This window comes from Cloeon dipterum, chromosome 4 (assembly GCF_949628265.1).
Source record: "Cloeon dipterum chromosome 4, ieCloDipt1.1, whole genome shotgun sequence".
Taxonomy (NCBI): domain Eukaryota; kingdom Metazoa; phylum Arthropoda; class Insecta; order Ephemeroptera; family Baetidae; genus Cloeon; species Cloeon dipterum.
The window spans coordinates 6,624,323-6,648,263 of NC_088789.1; the positions used below are offsets into that span (position 1 = coordinate 6,624,323).

General features: G+C 41.0%; 4 protein-coding genes across 7 annotated transcripts in view; 1 reads left to right on the top strand and 3 right to left on the bottom strand.

The window, feature by feature from the left end:
• Positions 1-23,941, bottom strand: part of LOC135943270 (vascular endothelial growth factor receptor 1-like) — a 45,336-nt gene that overhangs the window by 3,765 nt on the left and 17,630 nt on the right. For 2 of the 3 annotated variants that reach the window (XM_065489727.1, XM_065489726.1), the window contains exons 2-13: positions 4,149-4,282; positions 3,910-4,090; positions 3,716-3,849; positions 3,357-3,516; positions 2,488-2,654; positions 2,255-2,432; positions 1,805-2,110; positions 1,529-1,686; positions 1,325-1,472; positions 776-913; positions 265-714; positions 7-107 (exon numbers count right to left, since the gene is read on the bottom strand). In XM_065489727.1, coding sequence (XP_065345799.1) covers positions 7-107; positions 265-714; positions 776-913; positions 1,325-1,472; positions 1,529-1,686; positions 1,805-2,110; positions 2,255-2,432; positions 2,488-2,654; positions 3,357-3,516; positions 3,716-3,849; positions 3,910-4,090; positions 4,149-4,282 — 2,255 coding nt within the window. Of the gene's footprint in view, positions 1-6; positions 108-264; positions 715-775; positions 914-1,324; positions 1,473-1,528; positions 1,687-1,804; positions 2,111-2,254; positions 2,433-2,487; positions 2,655-3,093; positions 3,230-3,356; positions 3,517-3,715; positions 3,850-3,909; positions 4,091-4,148; positions 4,283-23,941 lie in introns of all 3 variants that reach the window. The other variant, XM_065489728.1, reaches the window with a different exon arrangement.
• Positions 8,035-16,090, bottom strand: LOC135943917 (putative helicase MOV-10). Of its 2 annotated transcripts, XM_065490587.1 has the most exons (13): positions 15,939-16,090; positions 11,368-11,541; positions 11,240-11,301; positions 10,732-10,947; positions 10,589-10,666; positions 10,313-10,524; positions 10,002-10,258; positions 9,715-9,938; positions 9,393-9,657; positions 9,014-9,210; positions 8,855-8,957; positions 8,543-8,791; positions 8,035-8,477 (listed from the first exon to the last, which is right to left on the bottom strand). In XM_065490587.1, exons 2-13 carry the CDS (start codon positions 11,518-11,520, stop codon positions 8,109-8,111), a joined length of 2,385 nt encoding a protein of 794 aa, XP_065346659.1. In that variant the 5' UTR covers positions 11,521-11,541; positions 15,939-16,090; the 3' UTR covers positions 8,035-8,108. The 2 variants fall into 2 exon arrangements, with proteins under 2 accessions (XP_065346659.1, XP_065346658.1); XM_065490586.1 differs by lacking the exon at positions 15,939-16,090 and having other exon boundaries at positions 11,368-14,568.
• LOC135942165 (uncharacterized) lies at positions 15,643-18,657 on the top strand. Its single transcript, XM_065488149.1, has 10 exons — positions 15,643-15,830; positions 15,923-16,272; positions 16,335-16,738; positions 16,802-16,915; positions 17,139-17,341; positions 17,399-17,507; positions 17,570-17,701; positions 18,089-18,222; positions 18,284-18,545; positions 18,598-18,657. Exons 1-10 carry the CDS (start codon positions 15,643-15,645, stop codon positions 18,655-18,657), a joined length of 1,956 nt encoding a protein of 651 aa, XP_065344221.1.
• LOC135943919 (uncharacterized protein DDB_G0271670-like) lies at positions 18,408-23,842 on the bottom strand. The gene is made up of 11 exons (XM_065490588.1): positions 23,316-23,842; positions 22,939-23,259; positions 22,775-22,876; positions 22,528-22,725; positions 22,356-22,469; positions 22,218-22,298; positions 19,711-22,151; positions 19,482-19,649; positions 19,351-19,418; positions 19,077-19,284; positions 18,408-19,015 (listed from the first exon to the last, which is right to left on the bottom strand). The coding sequence occupies exons 1-7, from the start codon at positions 23,810-23,812 to the stop codon at positions 22,133-22,135; spliced, it is 1,332 nt and encodes a 443-aa protein (XP_065346660.1). The 5' UTR covers positions 23,813-23,842; the 3' UTR covers positions 18,408-19,015; positions 19,077-19,284; positions 19,351-19,418; positions 19,482-19,649; positions 19,711-22,132.

A 23,941-nucleotide genomic window follows, 5' to 3' on the forward strand; every position in this document is an offset into this window, starting at 1 on the left:
ACTGACCCTCTCCTTCCGGATTTTATTCATCAGCATGATCAAGAGAAACACAGAAACGAGGCAGAAAACGACGGAGAGCGAGATGAAAATCGTCCCCAGTCTTTTTCCTGTAAAAGCAGCACAAATTAATGATTTCAAAAAATATGATATCAGGGTCAGAAAGAAATTTTGAAAAATAATAATAAAATCGAATTGAATTGCACTTATAACAGGGTCATTTGCACGAAATAAAAATTGCAATTTTAGAAATATTCTCTGTCTTACCTTTGACCCTGAGGTGGACGAATGCCTCAATGGAGCCACCAGCGTTGGTGGCCTTGCACATATAGTGGCCATCGTCGTCCATGCCAAGGTAGTGCAGGTAGAGGGTCTGGTTCCTGTTTAGAAGGCCGATGCGCGTCTCGTTCGGCATGAAGAGCTCATTGTCCTTGAACCACTGCACAACCGGCCTCGGGGTGCCGTCCACCCTGCACTCGAGCTGGTGGTTTGTGTCGCGGTTGAACTTCACCTCGTCACCGTTCATATTAGTGTTGATAAACTTGGGCGCCTCCACCTCCAGCACGCGCACAAGCTTTGACTGGTCCTCGTAGATCATTCCGTCCAGTTTCTCGGCCACGCAGCTGTACTGCCCAGAGTGCGATTGGCTCATGCTTGGGTTGAAAAGGGTGCTGACGTACGAATACTTGGTCTGCGTCAGCTCAGTTTGAAACAGATCTGCAAAATCAGCGAGTTTTTTGTTAATAATTTTTAATAAGGAAAACTACTCAGCACGCACCTGTGGGAAGCGGTTTCTGGTCTTTTTCCCAGACTAGATTATTTTTGTACAGGAATTTTGAGATGGCACAAGTCAAATTTAATGGGTAGCCATCGACAAACTCTTCTGGAGTTATCAGCTCGAATCCTTGATCAACATCTGAAATTCAATTTAAATTAAAATAAATTTTATGGTGTATTGTTATTTATTCTTATTTATGGCGCGATGGAAAGCAGCAAATTGATCCATTTCAAAATCAAAACCTTTTTGAGAGTTTGGTTAAAACTGTCAAGCGTTCATTGTTTTAGTTTCGGTTTGCTCAATATCATGAGAACAACACAACTCCGAGTATTGTTTTAATTAGCAAGTAAGTAGGCCCATATTGTGCATTACGTCATCTTCTACGCTTCCATACTTTTTACTAGTTAATATCCACTTAGTGTGACAGCTGTCAGCTGCGTTTCAGTGCTTCAATTTTCAAGACGGCTGCAAAGCTTAATTTTCATTCTCCCTCCAAAATTTTTCAAATTTTCTTTTATTTGAATATCTTTTAGTAAAATAAATATGTACCTGTGACAAGAATGGGAACAGTCGTCGACGTCTCTCCTCTGGCGTTAGAGGCTTTGCAAGTGACCTCGGCTGACTGGTTCGCCACAATGACCAGATCGGAAATGAAAAAATATTCTTTGCGCCCAACACGCCGGGTCATTTTTTCTTCCTAGAAAAATATTATATATTAAAATAAAGTTTTTGTGCAGCACACCAAACGCGCACCATCGACTTCGTTTTGCCGCAGCTGGTTTTTGATTGGCAAGATGCGTACGTCCAAGTGATGGTTGGCGCTGGGTAGGCCTCCACTTCGCATTGCAGCACATAATTTTGGTCTGGTCGGAACTGCGTTGCGTTGGTTACCACTTTAATAATAGGCTTGCCTGAAACAAAATGTTTAAAGTGAGAAAATTTGTTTTATTTCGCTACTTTGGAAGGTTATATTAATAAAAAAAATCGACCAGCAACAGTAATTTTATAATTTATACTAATAAATTATACCTTCAATGACGAGGTGATAGACGAGTCTTTTGTCGTTGTAGCCATTGTCGAGAATAAGCGAGTAGTTGCCGGCGTCGTTGAAGCTGATGTTTGAGATGCGCAGGAGGGATTCGTTGATCAGGTTTGTGATTTTGTACTTAGGTGAATCTGAGGGGATGGGTTGCTTCTTGGGGTCAAGCCACATGACCGTAGCTGGCGGGTGCGACCTGAACTTGACCAGCCACTGCACATAGTTGTCCTCTACAAATGCCACCGTCTCTCTATCTGCCCTCGTCCCCTCCACCTCCAAATAGGTAACATCCCGTGCTGCAATTCAAGAGAAGCAGTGCATTAATTTTATATAAATTTGTTTTCACCTGCGTGACAAGAAACACAATTAAAGTGACTCATTGGAAAAAATCAAGGCTGTAAAGAATGTATGATAATTAAATATTTATTTTTAAAACATACCGTGTACAGTTACGTTGTAGGAATCCAAGTTGAAGTGTCCGTTGTGGTCGGTAATTTTGCAATAGTAAAGTCCTGCGTCGCTGCTCTGCAAGTGCTCTACAGTGAGCGTTCTGAATGCCGATGTTTTGTGCCCATCTTCTAAAGACGAAATCATTTCAGAGATGCGGAGCCGTCCCTCCTGAATATTTATTGCGTTTTAAAATCACTCTACAAACGAATTTTAAGATGACTACTTTCTGGGCTTCGTTGTTAGGGGTGATCCATTCGAGGACGAACTTCACCTCATTGTTCAGATTGACGGAGCAGTTCAAGGTAAAATACGAATTACCTTCGGCAATGTGGCCGTGCTCGTTGTCAGTCGTTATAGAAATGTGTGGCGGTGACGGCTTTTCCGTTTCCGCTATATGTTCAAAAAGGAATAGCAAAAAAATGTGAGGTGTTGGTCAAAAGGCACAAGGGAAAGCAACAAATAGATTTAATGCTAAAATACGAAAGCAGACACAAAATTTATATAAAGTGCGAAGCAAATATTCTCACTTTTAAGCAGTAATTTATTTGTTAGAATGCTTTGAAGCAGAGGAAGACACAACCTTATAGTAATTTGTTGAACAAAAAATTGCTAATCCACAAACATTTATGAAATTAAAATCAAGAACAAATAAATGAAAAGCAAAACTTTTTGGAGATTTAAATGTTAAAATATCATCTGGACTAATATTATTTTAAAATTTTAGCAAGACTAGTTAATTTTATTATTATGCAGGCAAATTCAAGAACACGATAATTAATACACGCACAAACCCATAACCGCATTCATGTCATAAATTTGTGTGACTTACGGATAACGGTTAACGCAAATTCCATATTTTTTTCATTGCTGCCTCTAGCTGCTTGACAATCATAATATTGCGAGTGAATTATTTGCACTTCGGCAATAACAAACCCTCGGTGAGGATCGTAATTGAAGGGTGTGCCCTGCGAAAATAAGCAGAAAAGAAAAGCTGTTGAAAACCTAAGCCAAGTATGATTAAAGCTGCAGATTGGCAAGCTGAAAGATCGAAAAAGATGGAGGGAAAATGTGATGATTGAGGGGTATAATTACGTGTGGATATCATTGAAATAGTCATGTTGGCCGTGCGCTCGTTCCTTCTGGCCGTGCAGAGGAAATTTAGGACTTTGTAACCTTCCAAAATACCGGGCAGAGTAAAACCCTTTTCCCTGCTGAACGGCAGATTTCTCAAAATGCTCGTCGCACTATTCTCCTAATGGTGTTTATAACTGATATTTATTTCTCGTATTTGCGTCTGAATAATTTAAATCAAGGCTAAATCGATGCACAAATTAACGCACGCTGGCTTTCTTCTTTCAAAAAAAATAAAAAAAAAATAAAAAATAAATAAATAAAAACATTATGTTCCTGTAAAAGTTGAGACGCGATCCAAAGAATACTGATATAATTACATTGCCGTCGAAATTAGGATCCAGAGTCATTGTGATGTCGGGCGCTGTCGGCTTACAAGGGATGACGGATTCCTCCTTCTCCGGGCCTTCGATGAAGAAATCGTTTGGGTCGTGCGCTATGAGGTGCTCGTCATCTAAACACATGCATCAATGAAACCGTGGCCACATTACATGAAAATCAGCAGAAAACGTACCATCGACATAAACGTAAATCTTGGCGAGATGGTTTTCGAATAAGTTCTCTTTGTTTTCTTCGTCCGTGCAGGTGTAGTAACCGGTCTCCAGATAGTCAGTTGTGGTGACCTTTATTGTGGACACAAATGGGTAGTCCGAGGAATTCTCGTCGGTCTGTTCCTCTAACACCACAGAGTCTTCCTGAAATAAATAAGAATATTTAAGAAAAATCTATGCTTCCCAAGAGAGAATTCCGCACCATCCCAGGTCGGGGGTACAACCAAATGATTTTCTTTTCCGAGTGGCATTCCAGGGTGAATTCATCGCCCACTTTGAGTACCAGCTCTTTATCCTCTGGCAGCAGTTTCGGCCGCGAGGCATCGCTCACCGCCACTATTAAACAAAGAAGCTCTATATGAAAACTTTTCATAATTATAAACAGAATAGACATATGAGGTGAATTTAATTCTACTGATTTATCAATGGCTGTTTAAAATACGAATAAATCAGGCATGGAAGACAATTTTAAATTATGATTTTTCAACTTGTTTTGCTGGATTGATATACGTGAAAAAATGTTGTGACATAAAATTTTTAATTCTGCAAAATGAAAACTTTTAAATTAGTGCTGCGCTGAGGTCGAGTGCGGGTTGATTTGCGCCTATACGATATTGAGACGTTGAGTTTTCGCGAGTTGTTCGCTATTAGCAGGGGGTTGCCTATTAAAAAGTAGATTAAAAATAATTTTTATTTCTATGTACTTTATTATTCTTTATTATTTATATCTCTATTTCTCTATAGGAGAAAATTTCGGCCAGCAGTTAAGAACACGAATTTAATTGGCACACGTGTTAGATATTAACTATAGCATGCTCATTCAAGCTAATAATTTTATTATTTAAAAATCTCATGACTATCTGGCATGGGACTGTGTTTTGAAGAAGCAATAATATTTTAATTTTATTTATGAAAAACCGATATCTTGAGTGACGCTATTCTGTTTATACAGGTTTCTTATTCATTCTTGCGATCGAGTCATTTGCGTTGGTTAAAATTACATAGTTGACAATTTAAGTCAGTTTTAGTAGGTTCCAATGCACTTTTTTAAATCGAGAACTACACGCATGATTGATTATTGTATATAGTATCATATATGTATTTAGTAATAGCCGTGCACAGAACATTTAGAAAAAAATTATTAATCTAATACATTTACTAGCCAGTGGGCAACTGCATGACTCTGTCAATTTTTATCATTTTCCTTTTTCTTGATCAACTTTTGCAAAGCCTTTCGCTGAAAAATTTCTGATTCTGAGAACAAGCCGCTAAGTATATTTACTCAAAAAGTCTGATTAAGACCCGATCAAACACTCGATAATGCCAAACTGCTTCGATTGCCGACGAACGCAGCGCATTGATAAACTAAGCTGCCGTAATGCTTGTATGTTATCGACCACCTAAAACGCTAAAACAAGCAGAATATAAGAGATATTGATATTATCAAGCAGTGTGCATTTCAAATTTCCTCACCAGAAATTAATAGTTATTATTACGGCTGGATGTAGTTTTAATAATGATCAATATATAGAGGAATGTAGCTCAGGAAAATACAATTTAACAAAGATTAAATGGACGGGAATCTTACTTCATGCATATCATGAAGCCAGCAGTTCAGATTCTTTCTCTGTTTGTGTTGCTCTATATTATTATTATTATTATTATTATTCAATTATACTCGAGCTTCTCTCTCATACAATTATTTTCTCCCCATTAAATTCTACGTATCCTAAATTTTTATTTGATGATTCAATTCCCTTAATAATGTTAGCCACATTTTGTAGATTTTTTTATGAAATTGACAAATAATACAAGGCATCCCCTATGCGCAACCGCCTAAACAAACAATCTCTGCTGCAATACTGAAAAATAATACGCGGCTGAAGGCAAATCGCTTTCGCCGGCCCAGCAGACGGTTTTATGCCGTACAGCTTTTGTTTAGAAATGTTAGAAAAAGGGTGTCTACTCTTGAGAATTCATAAATCATCAAATATCATTTTTTTACATGATGAATATAAATATTTCCTGAGGTTTTGTAACACGCTTGTTGCTCTCTGTCCCATATAGTGCTGGGAACCAGAGCACCTGAATATTGAACCAACACTGTTTTTTATTTACTATCTACTTTTTTTGGGAATACTCCGAAAAACAAAATTTGTTTATTAATCAATTTAGTGGTGTTTTTATGATATTTTTTACCAGAAAATTTTACTACGTGGATACATTATGTTAAAAAAACGGAAAATATTTTTAAGGATTTATTTTCAAACCAGAAAAATCAGTTTAAATTTAAAATCTCGCTACTTCTCATTGAAATTAGAAGGCAAACTTTTTATTTAAAATTTTTTATTAAACGTTAACGAGCGTACGTGTGGTTGACTTATCATCGTTTAAGGAGTTGCATAAAACGCTGTTCTCCGGTCATTGTCAACACAAACATTTTATTTGAAAGCCATTGAACGAACGCCGGTCGACACGTCTGGTTGCCAGCGTACGGTACATTTCTCACTTGGCGGCCCCTCGAGACTCAGGTGACCCCGCCTCTTCGGCTCACTACGATCCGTGACTGAATGCAGAAGTGACAAAGTGAACTTACGCGGCCGCGACCAAATGATAAAAAATGCAGTGCATGGGAAAACTTGAGAACAAAAGATAACTGGAAGCAAAAGGGATCACACGAAGTTTCGCTGACGTCACAATCATTGTGGCGTCACACCTTTGGAACCTGCGGCGGCCAGTCGTGTATAAAAGTGACTCACCCGCGTCGAACGATCGCACTTTGATTCCTATTCAAATGAATCATTTGTTTTCCTCTTAGATTCAAAAACAGTCACGAAGAGACTCACGAGGCACTTAAAACCAATATTGTTCAAATTTGGTGTGGGGGTACATTTTAGGTTGGGGAACCCATTAAAAATAGTAGGGGGCCCCATGGGACCCTTTTTGGGGTCCAAAAAAATTGTTTCAAAACAGCACTTTGAGTTGGCAGTATTGAGGTACCACGTGACCTAATGCATGCAACCGATATTAACTGGTCAAAATAACCGGTATAACCGGCTATAACAACCGGTAAAACCGGTCAAATGTACCGGTTTTTACCGGTATATTTAGCCAGTTTTACTGGTAAAAACCGGTTAATATAGTGGTTGATAGGTTGTATCATACCGAGATTAAAATGCTCTAGACTGAATAGTGCTGCCATCTGGTGTGTGGTTAGTGGATTGAAAAGTTTTTGGCGCGCGGGGAAAATCTGTTCTTTTATAAGGTGCTCTGTCTTATTAACAGTTATGGCAATGGTAGGCGAGATTTGTAATTGGAAAAATGCAGCAATAAATTTTTTTAATAATACATAATTGTTTTCTGCTGATGTAAGTGTTGATCGAATGCAATTGTTACATTGGCAAATGGCATCGATCATCTAATTTCCTTGTCATTATTGCCCAATTGATTTGTGTAGTGTCATATATTTTGATCTTAGAGCAACTCTCATGCAGATTTTGATGTGATCAACATCATTTTTTTCATAAAAAATGATATAGATCATAGCGTTAGTCTGTTGTTTAGGCTGTTGTGAGCGTGCAATTGATAAATATTTATACTTTTTGTAATCACAAAGCCATATTGTACGTGATTAATCCTAATTTTCACCTAAATAATCGCCTTGATCCAATTTTATATTGCCTCCTAGCGTTGTAGCGTGTAACCGATGTTTTGTGCGGGTTGCTAGCAATAGTTTACAATAAAGTGTTGCTTTTATATTATTATTATTATCATCTTTATTGACAAACAACCAACAAATTATGGAATGGTTAGAATATGGCTACTTTAATGAAACAAATTCTTTTTTACATTTAAAATAATTTATTCAACCCGTAAAAGAGACAAATTTCAGTCATAAATTATTGTTATAATTTGAGATGTAACATATATTTATTGATGTATTGAAGTCATTTAATAAACAGTGTATTTATTATATTGATTTATGTTTTCTGTCATCCCGTATAATTTCACAACTAGTCACAATATTAAAATTTAATTATAAAGCTAAGCATGTATCAACGGATCCAAAATTGAGATGGTAAATGAGGCACAGTTATGAATATAAATATTACTAATACATGGCACTCGCAAGCTGGCACACAATTAATCACAGAAAGCATAATCAACACTCAAAGTTTGCCACTTGCAGGCTCACACATCTGTCTGCAATTTGGCGCCAGTGGTCTGCGTTCGATCGAAGGTAGTGCTCCTTGGAACCAACAATCAGGACAACCTCTTTACCTCGGCTTAGCATCACATTGGCACGGTTGGGGTGAGACATAAAGCCAAGGAAGGATGGGGCTTCGGGCTGCAAATGCTCGTCGTGTGCCAACTCCCTCTTGATCACCGCAGCTTCAGCTTTCCTTGAGCACACCCCTCCTTTCTCAGCCCGCACAAGGGAGATCACAACAATGTCCCGCTCAAGTCCGAGGATGTCGTCAATTGTCTGGACGGGGATCTTTTGAGGCACCAGTTTGGCAATATCCTCCATCTGAAATCATATAGAAAGTGTTAAAGTCGACTGTTAAATTACCATTAATTGCTCTAATAAATTACCTGACGTCTGTATGGTGTCAAGACGCACACTCTGTTGGCACCAACCCGTGACGAGACCTGCGAAGCAATGGTGGCAACAAGACGAGCTTCGCCAGGGTTGTACAGAGAGGGGTCATATAGACCCCTCTCAGCTGGACTGTGGAAGTCCAGCCAGTACAAGGCCTCGGCCGTGTCCCCCAGGCCGAACGGCTGTAGTGCTTCGCGCAGTTTGCAGCGATCGTCACTTGGTGTTGTGGGCTGGGCTGCCGTCTGAAAATAATTGGAAATAATTAATTGATGGAAAATAAAATATCATAAATTAATTAAACTTACCATTTTGCCACCGTAGAAAATAGAGGAGATTGCTTCCACGATCTTGTAGTGGGAACGGTAATTCTTCGTCAGGTATGTTCCGCAGCCTGGGTGGGGGATGTAGCTGGAAAAAAGAAATTAAATTAGTGTTGAACTTGAATGCCACTATTAAACACTTACTTTGGGCCAATCCAATCTCCAGTATGGGGAAGGAGGTGGAAGATGGTTTTCCCACCATCCAGGGCTGCGTTGATGGGACTCATGCTTCTGGGGGTGAGTTGAAGTGGATCTCCTGCTGCGACTGTTGCGACTGCCTGGCCGTTCATCGTAAGGGCTCCTGCGATGTCAGGGAAGGAAAAGGAACCTGCCTCGTCGAGCTGTGGAGAATCGAGCTGCTTTATTAAATTGTCAATATGAAATATTCGGGGTGGATGAGTGACAGTTGGTTGGCTTAGAAATGGTAAATCAAGTTTTCTCAGATATATATATGCAGTGGTAACATCCCGTGAAATATTGAAAGATTTTCAATTACCATTAAATATTATTAAATATAACTTACCAATGTGATGAGTGGCGGGCGGTTGTTGGCACCTTCTGATAAGCTGATCCGCGCAATAGAGATTGGGGTGCCAATTACGAGCTGGTGTTCCCTCTTGTACTGAACCTTTGATGCTCGCTGGGTCAGGTCCATGGTCTCTTCTGGGCAGTTCGCCAGTTCCCTCTCTGAAGTCAGTCTCACGATGGCGGCCCGGTTGACGTCTCTACGCAGGAGTCTCCTGACTGTCGCGCCAATACCCTTGTTGCTATTTACTACTAGGTGGACGCTGCAAAGATTAAAGAATGAGTAAATATTAATTTGTTTAATGGAGTGCTATACTTACAGGGCATCTGCTGGGTTGTCCTCCATGTGGTGTTTGTAAATTTGGAGCAGCACCTCGTCGAGAACCCTCGTCTTCCCTGTTCCGGGCGGTCCCACCAAAGTGTAAACGTGGTGAAGGCGGCTGTGGGTCAGGATGTTGCAGACGGCTTCCAGCTGCTCATCATTGAGTGGGCCTCCTATCAGCTGTTGTCCGTTGCGCAACCCGTCAATAATCTCTTGCGGTACCTTAATTTAGGAATTTGAAATTAAGTAACAAATTAGGTACAAGAAAAATTGTACAAAATTTACCAGCGGCGATCCCAGTTGTGCTTCTGGTGGACCCCTTCCTGGGAAGAACAGGTGACGCAAGGCTGTCAGTGCGTCTAATGTGGCTGCATAAGGTATCTGGTAGACGATTGTGGCGCTGGTGAATCGAATCTGGCACTTCAGCTGGACACCCCGGGTCATACGGATGAGCCACGACTCGTCAATGGTGGCGTTGTTGAAGCCAATCTTCAACTGCAGAGACGGACTAGTGCTGCTTAGGGCCTTGACGAGCAGTTTGTCTGTGTGGAATAAAAGAATTAATATCATGGTAGAGGTATGGAAATAATTGCTACCTTTGTATGAATTTTTGCCACGTCCTGGCAAAGAGAAGTGTGCCCAGACTCCCACTGCCTCCTGCAGGCATTGGTAGACTGCTGCATCCAAGTCGATGTTGAGGTGAGCAAACCAAAGGTCTTCGTCATCCCGTAAAAGAGTGCATTCGCCTGACACTGCGTCGAGTGCGGTCTGTAGCCACTTATACTCCAAGAGCGGCACTGCAAGGCATCTGTAGAGGGAAATAATTATTTGTTTAGTGAATTGCTTAATATGTAAACTTCATTGATTCTTACCTCTGTAGAGCGTTGTGCTCGTCAAGCTCTCTGTTGACCTGGGGATGCGAGGACCTGAGATAGTCCAGTGCAGCAAGTCTAGGGAAAAGCAGAAGCATTAATTAATAAAAAGGAAAAAATAAGGAGGTTAAGTGTTGACTTACTGGTCTTTTTTTGCCACCGATTTTGCGGACAGCTCAAGCCATGGCTGATGATGGAATTCCAGCTTTGGCAACTCAGGACTTCGTCTTTGCATCTTCAATATTGGCACGTCTACATTTGGGTTGAGTCGAGCACGTGTCCAGTCAATATACTGTTGCTGCCGTTCGCGCATCCTGTCTTTGACGTTTGGGTACGACTCCTGATAGTCCGGCATTGGTCTGGAATATTAAGTAGATGTTGAACACAGATGTAAGGAAGGGGATGTTAATGATAAAATAAATATCTGACATTTTATGAAGGAAAACTGTCACATCCCGTGGATTAAAATTATGCTAGCATTTTTAATAATTGCGGGATGTTTATGATAAAATAAAAATCAGATATTTTAGGAAGGAATTGGCGAGGAATTGATTATGAGTGCTATCAATTTGTTACATCCCGTGGATTAAAATTATTTTAGCATTTAAAATAGAACGGTACATAGTCATGGTATAAAATAATGGTACTTACTGGCCAATCATGAAGTCATTGTATGTGCCCTTCCAAACCGTGTTCAAGCTGCCAACTCTTGTCTGTGTAAAGGATAAAGATACAATTAATGCAAGGAATTAATTTATTATGTTTGTTGTGTGTCTTACCCTGTCGAAACCAGGTAGGCGCTCGTTCGCTTGCCTGCGTCTGTCAATCTTGTTACGTTCTTCCAGGTCATTTCCAGCAAAACCGAGGCAATCTGACCAGTTGAATGCGCGTGAATTGGGGAAGTCGTGTGCCCTTTCCCAATGCCTATCCATTTTGTGTGTGTGTCCTGCAGGCTTGAGGGAAATTACCGAAATTACGTTCAATGTGTGAAGCACGCGATGCACAATAACAATCAGCTGATGAAAGTGAGAGTGAGCAAGGAGGCGGTGTCGCTTGTGATGCATTGAAATTGAAAGTGTGATGCTTTGAAATCGAAAGTGTGATGTTATTGGCTAAAGAGCGGCGCGGTAGGAAATAGGATTTGAAAATTGGCGCGAAATGTGCAGGGGCGGGAAAGAAAAATGGAATAAACAGATCTAAATGAAATAAGTTTGTGCAGCGATAGATCCATCTTTTTCAGTAATTGTTTGCGGTTCCAGATTGCTAGAAAAATCTGATAAATCGGGAAAAGCATGTTTTGACAGTTTTTGGAATTTTTTGGCCGTGATCTATCATCTTTTTGTTAACTTTTCACCATAGATCCATCTGTATTTCTCAAAATTGGCGCTTTAAAAATTGTTGCTAGCCTGGAAAATATTAAAAGAGCTTCCCGCAACACAACTGTTCACCTTTGAACCCATCTGCAGTGGTACAACAATTAATAACGGCAATTTGCAAATTGTTCGGGCAGAGGCGCCCGCACACCCTATGCTTCTCATGGAGTTTGCGCGGCAGCATGAGCAAAATATTGCAATTTTCGGAAATAAGCTGCTTTTTGCTCTGATGAACCGTGCAAAACAAGTGGACGGGCTGTATGTGTGATTAAAAAATTCCAAAACCAAATTTGGGAGCGAAAAGGGCCTGATCGAGCCATGCCAAAAACCCATAATTTGATAGATCACTATTTTTCAACGATTGTTCCCGGTTCCAGATGGCCAGAAAAATCTGATAAATCGGGAAAAGCATGTTTTGACAGTTTTTGGAATTTTTTGGCCGTGATCTATCATCTTTTTGTTAACTTTTCACCATAGATCCATCTGTATTTCTCAAAATTGGCGCTTTAAAAATTGTTGCTAGCCTGGAAAATATTAAAAGAGCTTCCCGCAACACAACTGTTCACCTTTGAACCCATCTGCAGTGGTACAACAATTAATAACGGCAATTTGCAAATTGTTCGGGCAGAGGCGCCCGCACACCCTATGCTTCTCATGGAGTTTGCGCGGCAGCATGAGCAAAATATTGCAATTTTCGGAAATAAGCTGCTTTTTGCTCTGATGAACCGTGCAAAACAAGTGGACGGGCTGTATGTGTGATTAAAAAATTCCAAAACCAAATTTGGGAGCGAAAAGGGCCTGATCGAGCCATGCCAAAAACCCATAATTTGATAGATCACTATTTTTCAACGATTGTTCCCGGTTCCAGATGGCCAGAAAAATCTGATAAATCGGGAAAAGCATGTTTTGACAGTTTTTGGAATTTTTTGGCCGTGATCTATCATCTTTTTGTTAACTTTTCACCATAGATCCATCTGTATTTCTCAAAATTGGCGCTTTAAAAATTGTTGCTAGCCTGGAAAATATTAAAAGAGCTTCCCGCAACACAACTGTTCACCTTTGAACCCATCTGCAGTGGTACAACAATTAATAAGGGCAATTTGCAAATTGTTCGGGCAGAGGCGCCCGCACACCCTATGCTTCTCATGGAGTTTGCGCGGCAGCATGAGCAAAATATTGCAATTTTCGGAAATAAGCTGCTTTTTGCTCTGATGAACCGTGCAAAACAAGTGGACGGGCTGTATGTGTGATTAAAAAATTCCAAAACCAAATTTGGGAGCGAAAAGGGCCTGATCGAGCCATGCCAAAAACCCATAATTTGATAGATCACTATTTTTCAACGATTGTTCCCGGTTCCAGATGGCCAGAAAAATCTGATAAATCGGGAAAAGCATGTTTTGACAGTTTTTGGAATTTTTTGGCCGTGATCTATCATCTTTTTGTTAACTTTTCACCATAGATCCATCTGTATTTCTCAAAATTGGCGCTTTAAAAATTGTTGCTAGCCTGGAAAATATTAAAAGAGCTTCCCGCAACACAACTGTTCACCTTTGAACCCATCTGCAGTGGTACAACAATTAATAACGGCAATTTGCAAATTGTTCGGGCAGAGGCGCCCGCACACCCTATGCTTCTCATGGAGTTTGCGCGGCAGCATGAGCAAAATATTGCAATTTTCGGAAATAAGCTGCTTTTTGCTCTGATGAACCGTGCAAAACAAGTGGACGGGCTGTATGTGTGATTAAAAAATTCCAAAACCAAATTTGGGAGCGAAAAGGGCCTGATCGAGCCATGCCAAAAACCCATAATTTGATAGATCACTATTTTTCAACGATTGTTCCCGGTTCCAGATGGCCAGAAAAATCTGATAAATCGGGAAAAGCATGTTTTGACAGTTTTTGGAATTTTTTGGCCGTGATCTATCATCTTTTTGTTAACTTTTCACCATAGATCCATCTGTATTTCTCAAAATTGGCGCTTTAAAAATTGTTGCTAGCCTGGAAAATATTAAAAGAGCTTCCCGCAACACAACTGTTCACCTTTGAACCCATCTGCAGTGGTACAACAATTAATAACGGCAATTTGCAAATTGTTCGGGCAGAGGCGCCCGCACACCCTATGCTTCTCATGGAGTTTGCGCGGCAGCATGAGCAAAATATTGCAATTTTCGGAAATAAGCTGCTTTTTGCTCTGATGAACCGTGCAAAACAAGTGGACGGGCTGTATGTGTGATTAAAAAATTCCAAAACCAAATTTGGGAGCGAAAAGGGCCTGATCGAGCCATGCCAAAAACCCATAATTTGATAGATCACTATTTTTCAACGATTGTTCCCGGTTCCAGATGGCCAGAAAAATCTGATAAATCGGGAAAAGCATGTTTTGACAGTTTTTGGAATTTTTTGGCCGTGATCTATCATCTTTTTGTTAACTTTTCACCATAGATCCATCTGTATTTCTCAAAATTGGCGCTTTAAAAATTGTTGCTAGCCTGGAAAATATTAAAAGAGCTTCCCGCAACACAACTGTTCACCTTTGAACCCATCTGCAGTGGTACAACAATTAATAAGGGCAATTTGCAAATTGTTCGGGCAGAGGCGCCCGCACACCCTATGCTTCTCATGGAGTTTGCGCGGCAGCATGAGCAAAATATTGCAATTTTCGGAAATAAGCTGCTTTTTGCTCTGATGAACCGTGCAAAACAAGTGGACGGGCTGTATGTGTGATTAAAAAATTCCAAAACCAAATTTGGGAGCGAAAAGGGCCTGATCGAGCCATGCCAAAAACCCATAATTTGATAGATCACTATTTTTCAACGATTGTTCCCGGTTCCAGATGGCCAGAAAAATCTGATAAATCGGGAAAAGCATGTTTTGACAGTTTTTGGAATTTTTTGGCCGTGATCTATCATCTTTTTGTTAACTTTTCACCATAGATCCATCTGTATTTCTCAAAATTGGCGCTTTAAAAATTGTTGCTAGCCTGGAAAATATTAAAAGAGCTTCCCGCAACACAACTGTTCACCTTTGAACCCATCTGCAGTGGTACAACAATTAATAACGGCAATTTGCAAATTGTTCGGGCAGAGGCGCCCGCACACCCTATGCTTCTCATGGAGTTTGCGCGGCAGCATGAGCAAAATATTGCAATTTTCGGAAATAAGCTGCTTTTTGCTCTGATGAACCGTGCAAAACAAGTGGACGGGCTGTATGTGTGATTAAAAAATTCCAAAACCAAATTTGGGAGCGAAAAGGGCCTGATCGATCCATGCCAAAAACCCATAATTTGATAGATCACGTCTTTTCGACGATTGTTCGCGGTTCCAGATTGCTAGAAAAATCTGATAAATCGCTAGCAGCCTGTAGGATACTTATTAGTAAAAATTTTAAATATGTTGGGTGAAATTTAAGTATTTCATCAAAAATCAAATTTTTGAATCTGTTAAAAGCGCGCCAATTTTTGTTTGATTTGTTATGGCGCGTACCGCATGTGTTCAAGTGTTTTGTTGTTATTGTTTATTGTTGATGCAGCAGCCCGAAGAAAATGAAGCCTCTTGGCTCATTCTGGAAGTATGGTGCAGGTGAAGTTATCAGGATTGTGTCTTTTAAGGTTGAAGAAGAATTCAGAGATGGTGATAGATACCATGGATGCATTTATCGGTAAGTTTTTAGCAGTTTATGGTGCATGATGAGGATGCTGTTAAAAATTACAATTAGGCGGGCTTCGTTCTCTTTACTTGGAGAAATAGCGGATGAGAGGGAACTGTTCCAAACCGATAGATGCTGCGAGGTAGTGGAAAAGGATCTGAGGTGCTGTGTAAGTGTTGCTGCCACACAAGCTGAAGGGGAAGACATATACTTCTGTAGATACAGGTAAAGTGAGATTAAGTTAAAATACGTACAACAAAAGTAATGCAACCCTCACCTTTACGTTCTATAAATTTATTATTAAATATATTTTAAAGGTTGGAAATGAATTACGCATTCAAGCTGCCAGTCGATTTTGTGTCCGGGTTGAAATGCTCCGGTGGAAGGGCGTGGTGGAAAATTGGCAATGCAAAAGTTGTGGCTAGCGGAATTAATGGTCAACCCACAGTGGAGTATTTAGGCATGATGATCTCAAGACACACTTGTGTTGCCGTTGAATGTGAAAAACAAGAGCTGCTCTCAATTATGAGGGTTGAAGGCATCATTCTACCGGAGGGTGTGAAGGCAGGTAGTTCAAGATCTGCTTGTAAAATCAGGCTGAGGGCTGCAGCATTTGAAAGGGATGGAAATGCCAAGGCTGAAAATACGTTAATTCTCACAAATTGTTGTATGTTGCATTGAGAAGATATTTATTAAATTAATTAATATGTATTATAATTCCTTCTGCAGCCCGCATCGTTCCACTGAGTCGTGTTCAGCGCGTTGTGCAGGTCTTCTTTGCTGCAAGCAGGAAGGAAATGATGTTTACTCCAACAACGAGCTTCACAGGCGTTCCATCCTTCTCGTGTTGTGCGGTGAAAGAAGCTGAATCTGGTCGCGTGCAAGAAATTGGTCACCCTGCAAAATATCAAATCATGGCTGCTATTTCAAGTGGCCCTCGCAGACCTCTGCGCTGCCTTGATCTGTTCGCTGGCTGCGGAGGAATGAGTGTCGGGCTTGAAATGAGTTCGCTGACCAGAACCTTGTGGGCAGTGGATTCAAATGAAATAGCCTGCAGCACATTCAAGCGAAATTTTCCACAGGCTAGCGTATATTGCGATTATGTCGAGCATTGGCTGCAGCAAGTGAAAAGAGTATAGAGCTTTCATATCATCATATGCCATTTTTCTCATTATAAAATTCTCTTGTTTTGCCAGTTGGGACAAGGTTTACCACAGCAGGGTGAGGTGGAGGTCATTATCGGCGGTCCTCCATGTCAAGGATTTTCTCAGTGCAACAGGCAGAAGAAAAGCAAGAGAGCATCAATGAATGTTTGTATTTTATTAAATTACGGGATGAGAAATATTTAAAGGATTTTTTTTTAATTCTTGAATCACTATTTTTATTACAATAATAACGTATGTGATCAGAATAATTAGATTTATTTTAATTCTCTAAGATGTAACAAATAGATCCACCTGGTAACCACGTTGCAAAAGAAATAAAAGAATGAGTTATGACAGAAAGATTATTAAAAAATGTGCATTTCTCTAGATCAGCCAGACTGGAATATTCATGGAAGTAGTGAAATTTCTCAAGCCCCGTTTCTTCATCATGGAAAATGTGAAGGAAATTGTTACACATGACAAGGGGAAGCATCTCAGGGAAGCTCTAAAAACCGCTCTGGACCACGGTTACCAGGCGAGGATGATGGTGCTTCTAGCTGATGATTTTGGAGTACCTCAACTTAGGCAGAGGTATATGTGAAGATGAAATAATTATGTGCAAAAATCAGGCGATTATTTATTTTCCAGATTTTTCCTTGTTGGGGCTCTTGGCAATGAAGAACTCCCTGACATCCCGCGGAGAACACACCTGTCTGGAAGGAAGTGCCACAAGCTGCAGTGCGGCAGTTGCCCATTGGTTTCTCGATTGTCACTTGTGAAATACATATTCTAACTATTCTAATGGCTTGATTCTTGCAGGATTTCTCTACTGAAGAGCCTGCAATTTTTGGACCTGTTACTGTCCGGGATGCAATTAGTGACCTGAAGGACTTGGAGACCACACTCGGGGCGAAACCATACCCGCTTGTGCAGTCTGCCTATCAGGCAAAGGTAACTAGAATATCAAATTATGATGTGAACCACTTTTGGTCCCCCCCTGCTACCGGAGTTGCTATATTTTTTAGCGACTGCCGCGCCATTAAATATCATTTATTCGCTCTGCAACAACTTATGGTCCCTCCTATACAACAGCAGTTGCAAATTATTGGCTCAAAGTAACTTCTAAATCTGTTTAAAGATCTCAACTCCGTCTCCAGGAGGGGACCAAGTGTGTTGCTTTTTTAATTTGTGTTATTTTAACCCTGCGGGAGTAACAATATGCGTCTGGAGCACCATAGAAATGTGCCCTACTGAGATCATGTTCAAATTCCCTCCGAGCTTGCAAAATTAATGAAATAAAAGTGTTCATTGTACTTTGAGCAGCAATATGTTTTGCAGATGCGCCGAGGCAGTGATAGAGTTAAACTTCATAGGATGGTAAAACCACTATCTCGAGTAGACCAGGTCAGAATAAGCAAGATCAAGCCTGGAGAGGACTGGTCTGTTTTGCTGACTGAGCCTGCAGATCAATGGTAGGAAATGTGGTTTACTGCTTTCCCAACAGGAATTTAACATTATTGTATTGCTTTTAAGCGGGCTGCAAGGAACAAATCTGGCTCCAAGCATGCTTTCCAGAACAGGGCCACGCAATGGCTGGTGGAAGGGCGCCTATGGACGGCTCGAGTGGAACAAGAAATTTAAAACTATAATTGCCTCGCAAAATTTGGCATCAAAGAGTGGAACCCTAATTCACCCACAAGTTGACCGGACCATTACGCTGAGGGAAATCGCTCGCGCCCAGTCATTTCCAGACAACTTTGTCTTCAGAGGCACCCCAAGGGCAATTCAGAGGCTGGCAAGTGCATTTATCCACTGTGCGTATTTAAAGATCTAATCTATTTTTTCAGATTGGAAATGCTGTGCCACCCCTACTGGCAGAGTGCATTGGTTTCTCGTTTCAGCAATGAATTACTGCAGGATGGCCAAGTCAGGGATCCTCAACAAGCACTAATGGCTACCCTTCTTCACAGTAGAGTTCAACCCGGGGTGTTTTGAAAGCGTTTGTGAAATCAACAATTGTCAAAAGTTCCCCTTCTTAAAAATTTTTAGAAAGTCAAACCCCAGTTTGGAAACATTATTAAATAAAATATGTGACCAGTGCCATTCTTATCAGAGCTGTTTACTTCCTGCGTTTGTTTTTTCCTGATTTGCCTATCAGTTTGCGGCGGAGATTGCTCTTCAATGATCTGATGGCAGTTATCATTGCATGTCTGCTGCATTTTTCCGGACCAAATCTCAGGCAAAGGTCTTCTTGCTGCAGAGTACCTGAAAATTAAAGGGATAATAGTATGCACTGCTGCGGAAACTGTGTTAAAATTTAAACAACTTATTAAAGTCTGCACTAGCGCGGGGAAGAGTGACATCAATCCATCGCAGCCAACAACTGTGGTGTTCATGATAGCATCTTCTGTGAAGTGGCCAAGTATGATCTTTTTAATAGCCTGGGATGGGGTCTGTGAAGTTTCGGCAGCTTGCACAACGAGGCCCATGTCAATGAAAACTAGCATGTTGTCAGCATAGAAGCTGTCCACCAACTGACACGCAGGAACAATTCATTTTGATAATATTTGCAATACTTTAACAGTGCCATTTCCACTCACCCCGCTTGCAATTGAAACCTCTGAATGGTGGACAAGCTGTGCCTTCCATGCTGATTCCAACAGGCTGTCTGAAATAAATTAACAATACATTTTTATACCTGCATGCGACTGTAAAGTATATTCTTCCTTACCCTTCTCTGCTGTCAAATTTTTAACCTTTGACCTGACCCATTCAATTCTATTGTTCAATTTTTCCAATTTTTCAACATCGGAAATTAGTTTGCTGCGGGCTGATATTTCATCTTGGCAGGCCTCAACATATTTGGATTCATTGTGGAGCACGAATTCTTCCAAAGTTTCTTAGAATGAAATTATTTCATTAGCAAAGAAATTACAATTTATCATTCAAGGAATAGCCACCTGGTGACAAATCTGCGCTACCTGGGATGAACACACTAAAGTCTTTTTGTGAAGTTGACATCCCGCGAAATTTCCTGCTTTTTCTATTATTAAATCAAGTATTATGCATTCATTGTTGTTTACTTACAACCTTTCTGGCGTCGTTCTGGTTTTCTTCTATTTTGGGGCGCTGCACGCGCACTTAAAGATTAAAATTTTTTGTTGCAACGCCTCGTTTCAGATTTTGCCGCCACATATTTACTTCAAGGCGACTGTTGCCTTCAGTTTGTTTCGATTTGAACATTACAATCATCGCAGTATGAAGCTTCTACTGGAAAATGTGATCACTGGAGTCGAGTTGGAAGTGGAGAGCCAGAGTCTGCAGTGGTTCCCAGCGTCCAGTGCAGTCTGTTCAATTGGCCAAGTTGTTATAGCTTTTGATGAGGGCCGCTTTGTCCCTGGTGTGGTGATTAGCGCTGACGGAGGTTAATATACATATATTAAATTGAAGCCTTTAGCACTTTCAGTAACAATTTTGAATATTAACCCTGTGCATGACGCATTTTAGGTGAAAGTCACGAGAAACCGGCATGGCTTAAGCACCACTGCTGGGCCAGGTTCCTTATCATGGGCCATCCTGATCCTGGCCTGTCCAAGGGTGTCCTCATGGACTTGAGGATAAGCGCAGGCGACTTTGAGTATCATGGCCAGGCAACTGTTGGTGGTGTTCAGCTTGAGGTTTTCCTAGTTGCATGTGCAGGTAGGTTTTGAAGGAATAAAGAAAAATTGTCTGCGTCAGTGAAAACTGAAATAATCTTATCGTCTTTTCTAGAATCGCATTTGAAACTCCTGCAGCAATTTGGTGCTGCAAGAACTAGGAACGGCCTTGAGCAACTGAAGATGCGAGCTGAAGAGAATGTCAAGTGGCCTAAGCAAAATCTGCACCCCGGGCTAGTAAGTTTGCTTAAATAAGTTGTCTTTTAATAAGCTTCACTACCAACTTTATTTCATAGCATTTTATTCCAAGGAATATTCCAGACGGGCTGCAGAAGGCTCTTGAACAGAGCTGGTCGCGCCTTTACATTATTGAAGAAGACACTGTCCAAGAACACCAGGATAAGAACTCAATGGTAAATCAATGGCTTGATGGCGTACAGCCTTTGACTGAGCAAGAGAGAGGCCGTCTAACAATGGGGTCCATTGACAACAATGAGCCTTCCAATTATTCATTCAAGGACAAGGAATCATTCAAGAAAGGAGGCGTTATGGCTGCTGCGCACTTTTGGGCTGGCACTTGTACGGCAATGACTGCAGCAGCCACCTGGAAAAAGCGGTGCATTGCAGTCAATCAAGCAATTGGCCTAGCTCAACTCGAGCTATATCAGGTTGAGGGCAAAGAGGTGGAAATTGTCAACAGCCTTTGTATGATGCTTTTCGTCATATCATGCTAAATTCAATATTTTTTAATTAAATCCCAACAGGGGACCTCGGAAGTTGCCTCACAGAGCACCAACAGATTCTGTACACTGAAGAGAGTCAGTTAAGTGAAGAAGATGTAAGTGTTGTTCTCGCTGTATAAAATATTAATGACCATGAATTCATGCCACTTTTCAAGCGCATCACATACATCTTTCCGGAAGGCACGTTTTACTTGAGCCGGGCTGCTGTTGAGGATGCGCTTAACAAAGGAAGTAATCCGCAAAATGCTTTCCTTAACTTGATTTTGGCACACTGCCGCCCAGCAGCTCTCCTTGCTTGTAACACAGACAGAGAAGGCAGAAAACAGAACTCGGATCTTCACGCGTTTTCAGAGCCGCTGTTAATCGCTCTGCACCGTATGTTTTAAATATTTCAAATATTAAAATATATAAATATATATCTTTTTTTTTAACAAAAATATTTTCCCACGGTCACTCAACTGCCTTTTACTTTTAGATCAGCTCAACAAATATGGAGAAAGGCTTGCAAAGGGTAATTGCGGACCTGCCAATGCTTTGAGGGTTTTACAGTTTGGAGGAGAAAGATTAACACGTGATTATCTGAGGCCTTTCCTTACGCAAGCTAGGAGCAAGTTTCTCCAGCTTGGCAGCCCGACTTAACAGTTGTAATATGTTATGAATAAATTTTGGATTGGAATCTGATTTTGAATTTAGGTACTTTCACTGGCTCATCCAGCACAAGTATATTTGTATTACAATAAATTCCTACTCCAAAGTCCCATTTTATTTGATACTAGTTGTTACTCAAATAAAATCTTGAAATAAATTATTTAGCTTTTTAACTTTTTTGCATTTAATTTACTAAACCCCACAATTGCGCAGCATCTTAGCGAAGATTTTCAAAGAAAAAAGAAAAACCAAAAAAGAAAACGGCCAATCAAATGGTTGATATGTTTGAAATGGCTCTGTCATGTGTAATCCTTTACTGCAGGCACACGCTTTGCTCAAACTTTTCCTGGGTTGCTGGAAAGAATAAACATTATAGAGTAGTGTGGGTCGAATTGATCATATAAATGTGGCGGTACCCACCTCACATTTGTCTTGGGTGGTCTGCCCCTCTTCCTTTTTACGGGTGGCTCTTGAGCATTGTCATTTTCCACTCTGGGAGCTCTAGAGAAGAAGGTTATTAAATATTAAAAAATTAAAACTTCGATATAACATTCTCACATCTTGCCTGCCTTCCCTCCTTGGTTATTATTGGCCTGCTTGTTGACCTTCCCTGATGTTTCTGGAGGTGCACCTCCAGATACCTGCTTTTTCAGGGATGCAGAAGTAGCTGGTCTAGGGTTTTGAAAATGGTCAACTCAGAATGCAAAATAAAACCTTTACTGATTCTCACCTGTTCTTGGCCTTGGATGTGGATGGATCAGCCCGTGTCAATCTTCTGTTGGTAGTAGTGACTGGCAGCATTACATCAGGTCCACTCTGGAGCTCGCTTGTCTCAGAGTCGCTGCTGCTGCTGCTGCTGCTGCTGCTGCTAGTACTCGAGCTACTCTTTCTCGCTCTTTTGGGGGCAGCACCTCTCTTCTTAGGACAACTAGGGAAGAGGGTTTTTTAAATATTAACAAACCGCAAAATATGCTCACCTCTTAGCTGCCTGTTTCCCTTGCTTTCTATTTGCCTGCTTGCTCAGGCCCCCTGACGTGCTGGGAGGTGCTCTTCCAGAGACCAGCTTTTTCTTGGATGCACTAATGGTTTTCAAAATGTTGAATTAAGCTTGCAAAATTATAAAATCGCTCATTCATCTCACCCGCTCAGAGCCTTGGATGTCGATGGAGTAGCCCTGCTACTCTTAGTCCTGGTAGTATTGTGTGGCTGCATGTCATCAAGGTCACTCAGGAGGGCACTCAACCCGGAATTCTTGCTAACAGTGGAGGAGCATGAGGAGCTTGATGAGTCACGCTTCCTCTGGGAATTCTTTTTTCCACGAATTCCTTCACCAACGCCCTGGACAGCTTCCTGAGGTCCACTGTCAGCGACTTTTTGCATCTGTCTTCCTCGCACAGGTGCATCTCCTCTCCGGGCTGACCGCTTCGGCCTCTCCATCTCCATCAAGACTTCAAGGTCGATTCTTTGGAATGGGGTGTTTCTCATAATATAAAAAATACATTTTCAGGTAATACTCACTCAGGCTCCTCTGGCTCCTTCTCAAAGAGAGGCGCTTCCATTTCAACAGCCTCTTCCAGTGTCTTCCCTTTGTGCTTTCTGAGGTTTTCAACGCCACCCTCAAAGAGTTCTAGGGCGCGCCCCATCATCAGCCCGAATCCTAGACCTGTGGGAAGCTCGTAGTATCTATCATGCACGTTCATTTCGTGGCCCATCAAGAGACAGAGCATTTTCTTTGCTGCATGCGAGAGATTTAATGTCCCCAAATTGGTTGCCAGGGTTGTTCTCAAATATCGGGGTCTCAGCGTGGAAGCATCATGAAGGGCACCATGGAGATCCTTCAGAACCCCATTATGCCTGTTTGAAGTGTTCATGCGATTGCCATGCTGTGTGCCAAAGAGGAAGTTGCATTGATGCACTCCAGCCAGTCTCCGAACATCACTGTCCGCGCAGAGTTGGAAATACTCGCGCCACTCAGACTTAATCAGCGACAGTACCTGGAGAAGAAGGAATAACATGGACAGAAATTATTAATTTTGGGTCTTTAAAGCGGTATATATTACTGTATTTGTTATTTTAAAAATATAAAAAATTCATGGTAATTTAGCCCTTAACAGACCAATTTATTCCATGTACTTAAATATATA

What these genes read in the sequence shown, in the direction of transcription:
- LOC135943917 (XM_065490586.1), bottom strand. Translation starts at nt 11,652, where the DNA reads ATGCATCACAAGCGACACCGCCTCCTTGCTCACTCTCACTTTCATCAG. An exon ending in GCCTACCTGGTTTCGACAGG is followed by an intron (nt 11,302 to 11,367) that starts GTAAGACACACA and finishes TCCTTTACACAG; the next exon opens with ACAAGAGTTGGCAGCTTGAA. An exon ending in CACAACTGGGATCGCCGCTG is followed by an intron (nt 9,939 to 10,001) that starts GTAAATTTTGTA and finishes TCCTAAATTAAG; the next exon opens with GTACCGCAAGAGATTATTGA.
- LOC135942165 (XM_065488149.1), top strand. Translation starts at nt 15,643, where the DNA reads ATGATGAGGATGCTGTTAAAAATTACAATTAGGCGGGCTTCGTTCTCT. An exon ending in ATATACTTCTGTAGATACAG is followed by an intron (nt 15,831 to 15,922) that starts GTAAAGTGAGAT and finishes TATATTTTAAAG; the next exon opens with GTTGGAAATGAATTACGCAT. An exon ending in GCAAGAGAGCATCAATGAAT is followed by an intron (nt 16,916 to 17,138) that starts GTTTGTATTTTA and finishes GCATTTCTCTAG; the next exon opens with ATCAGCCAGACTGGAATATT.
- LOC135943919 (XM_065490588.1), bottom strand. Translation starts at nt 23,812, where the DNA reads ATGTTATTCCTTCTTCTCCAGGTACTGTCGCTGATTAAGTCTGAGTGG. An exon ending in AAGGAGCCAGAGGAGCCTGA is followed by an intron (nt 23,260 to 23,315) that starts GTGAGTATTACC and finishes CCCATTCCAAAG; the next exon opens with AATCGACCTTGAAGTCTTGA. An exon ending in ACATCCAAGGCCAAGAACAG is followed by an intron (nt 22,470 to 22,527) that starts GTGAGAATCAGT and finishes TCAAAACCCTAG; the next exon opens with ACCAGCTACTTCTGCATCCC.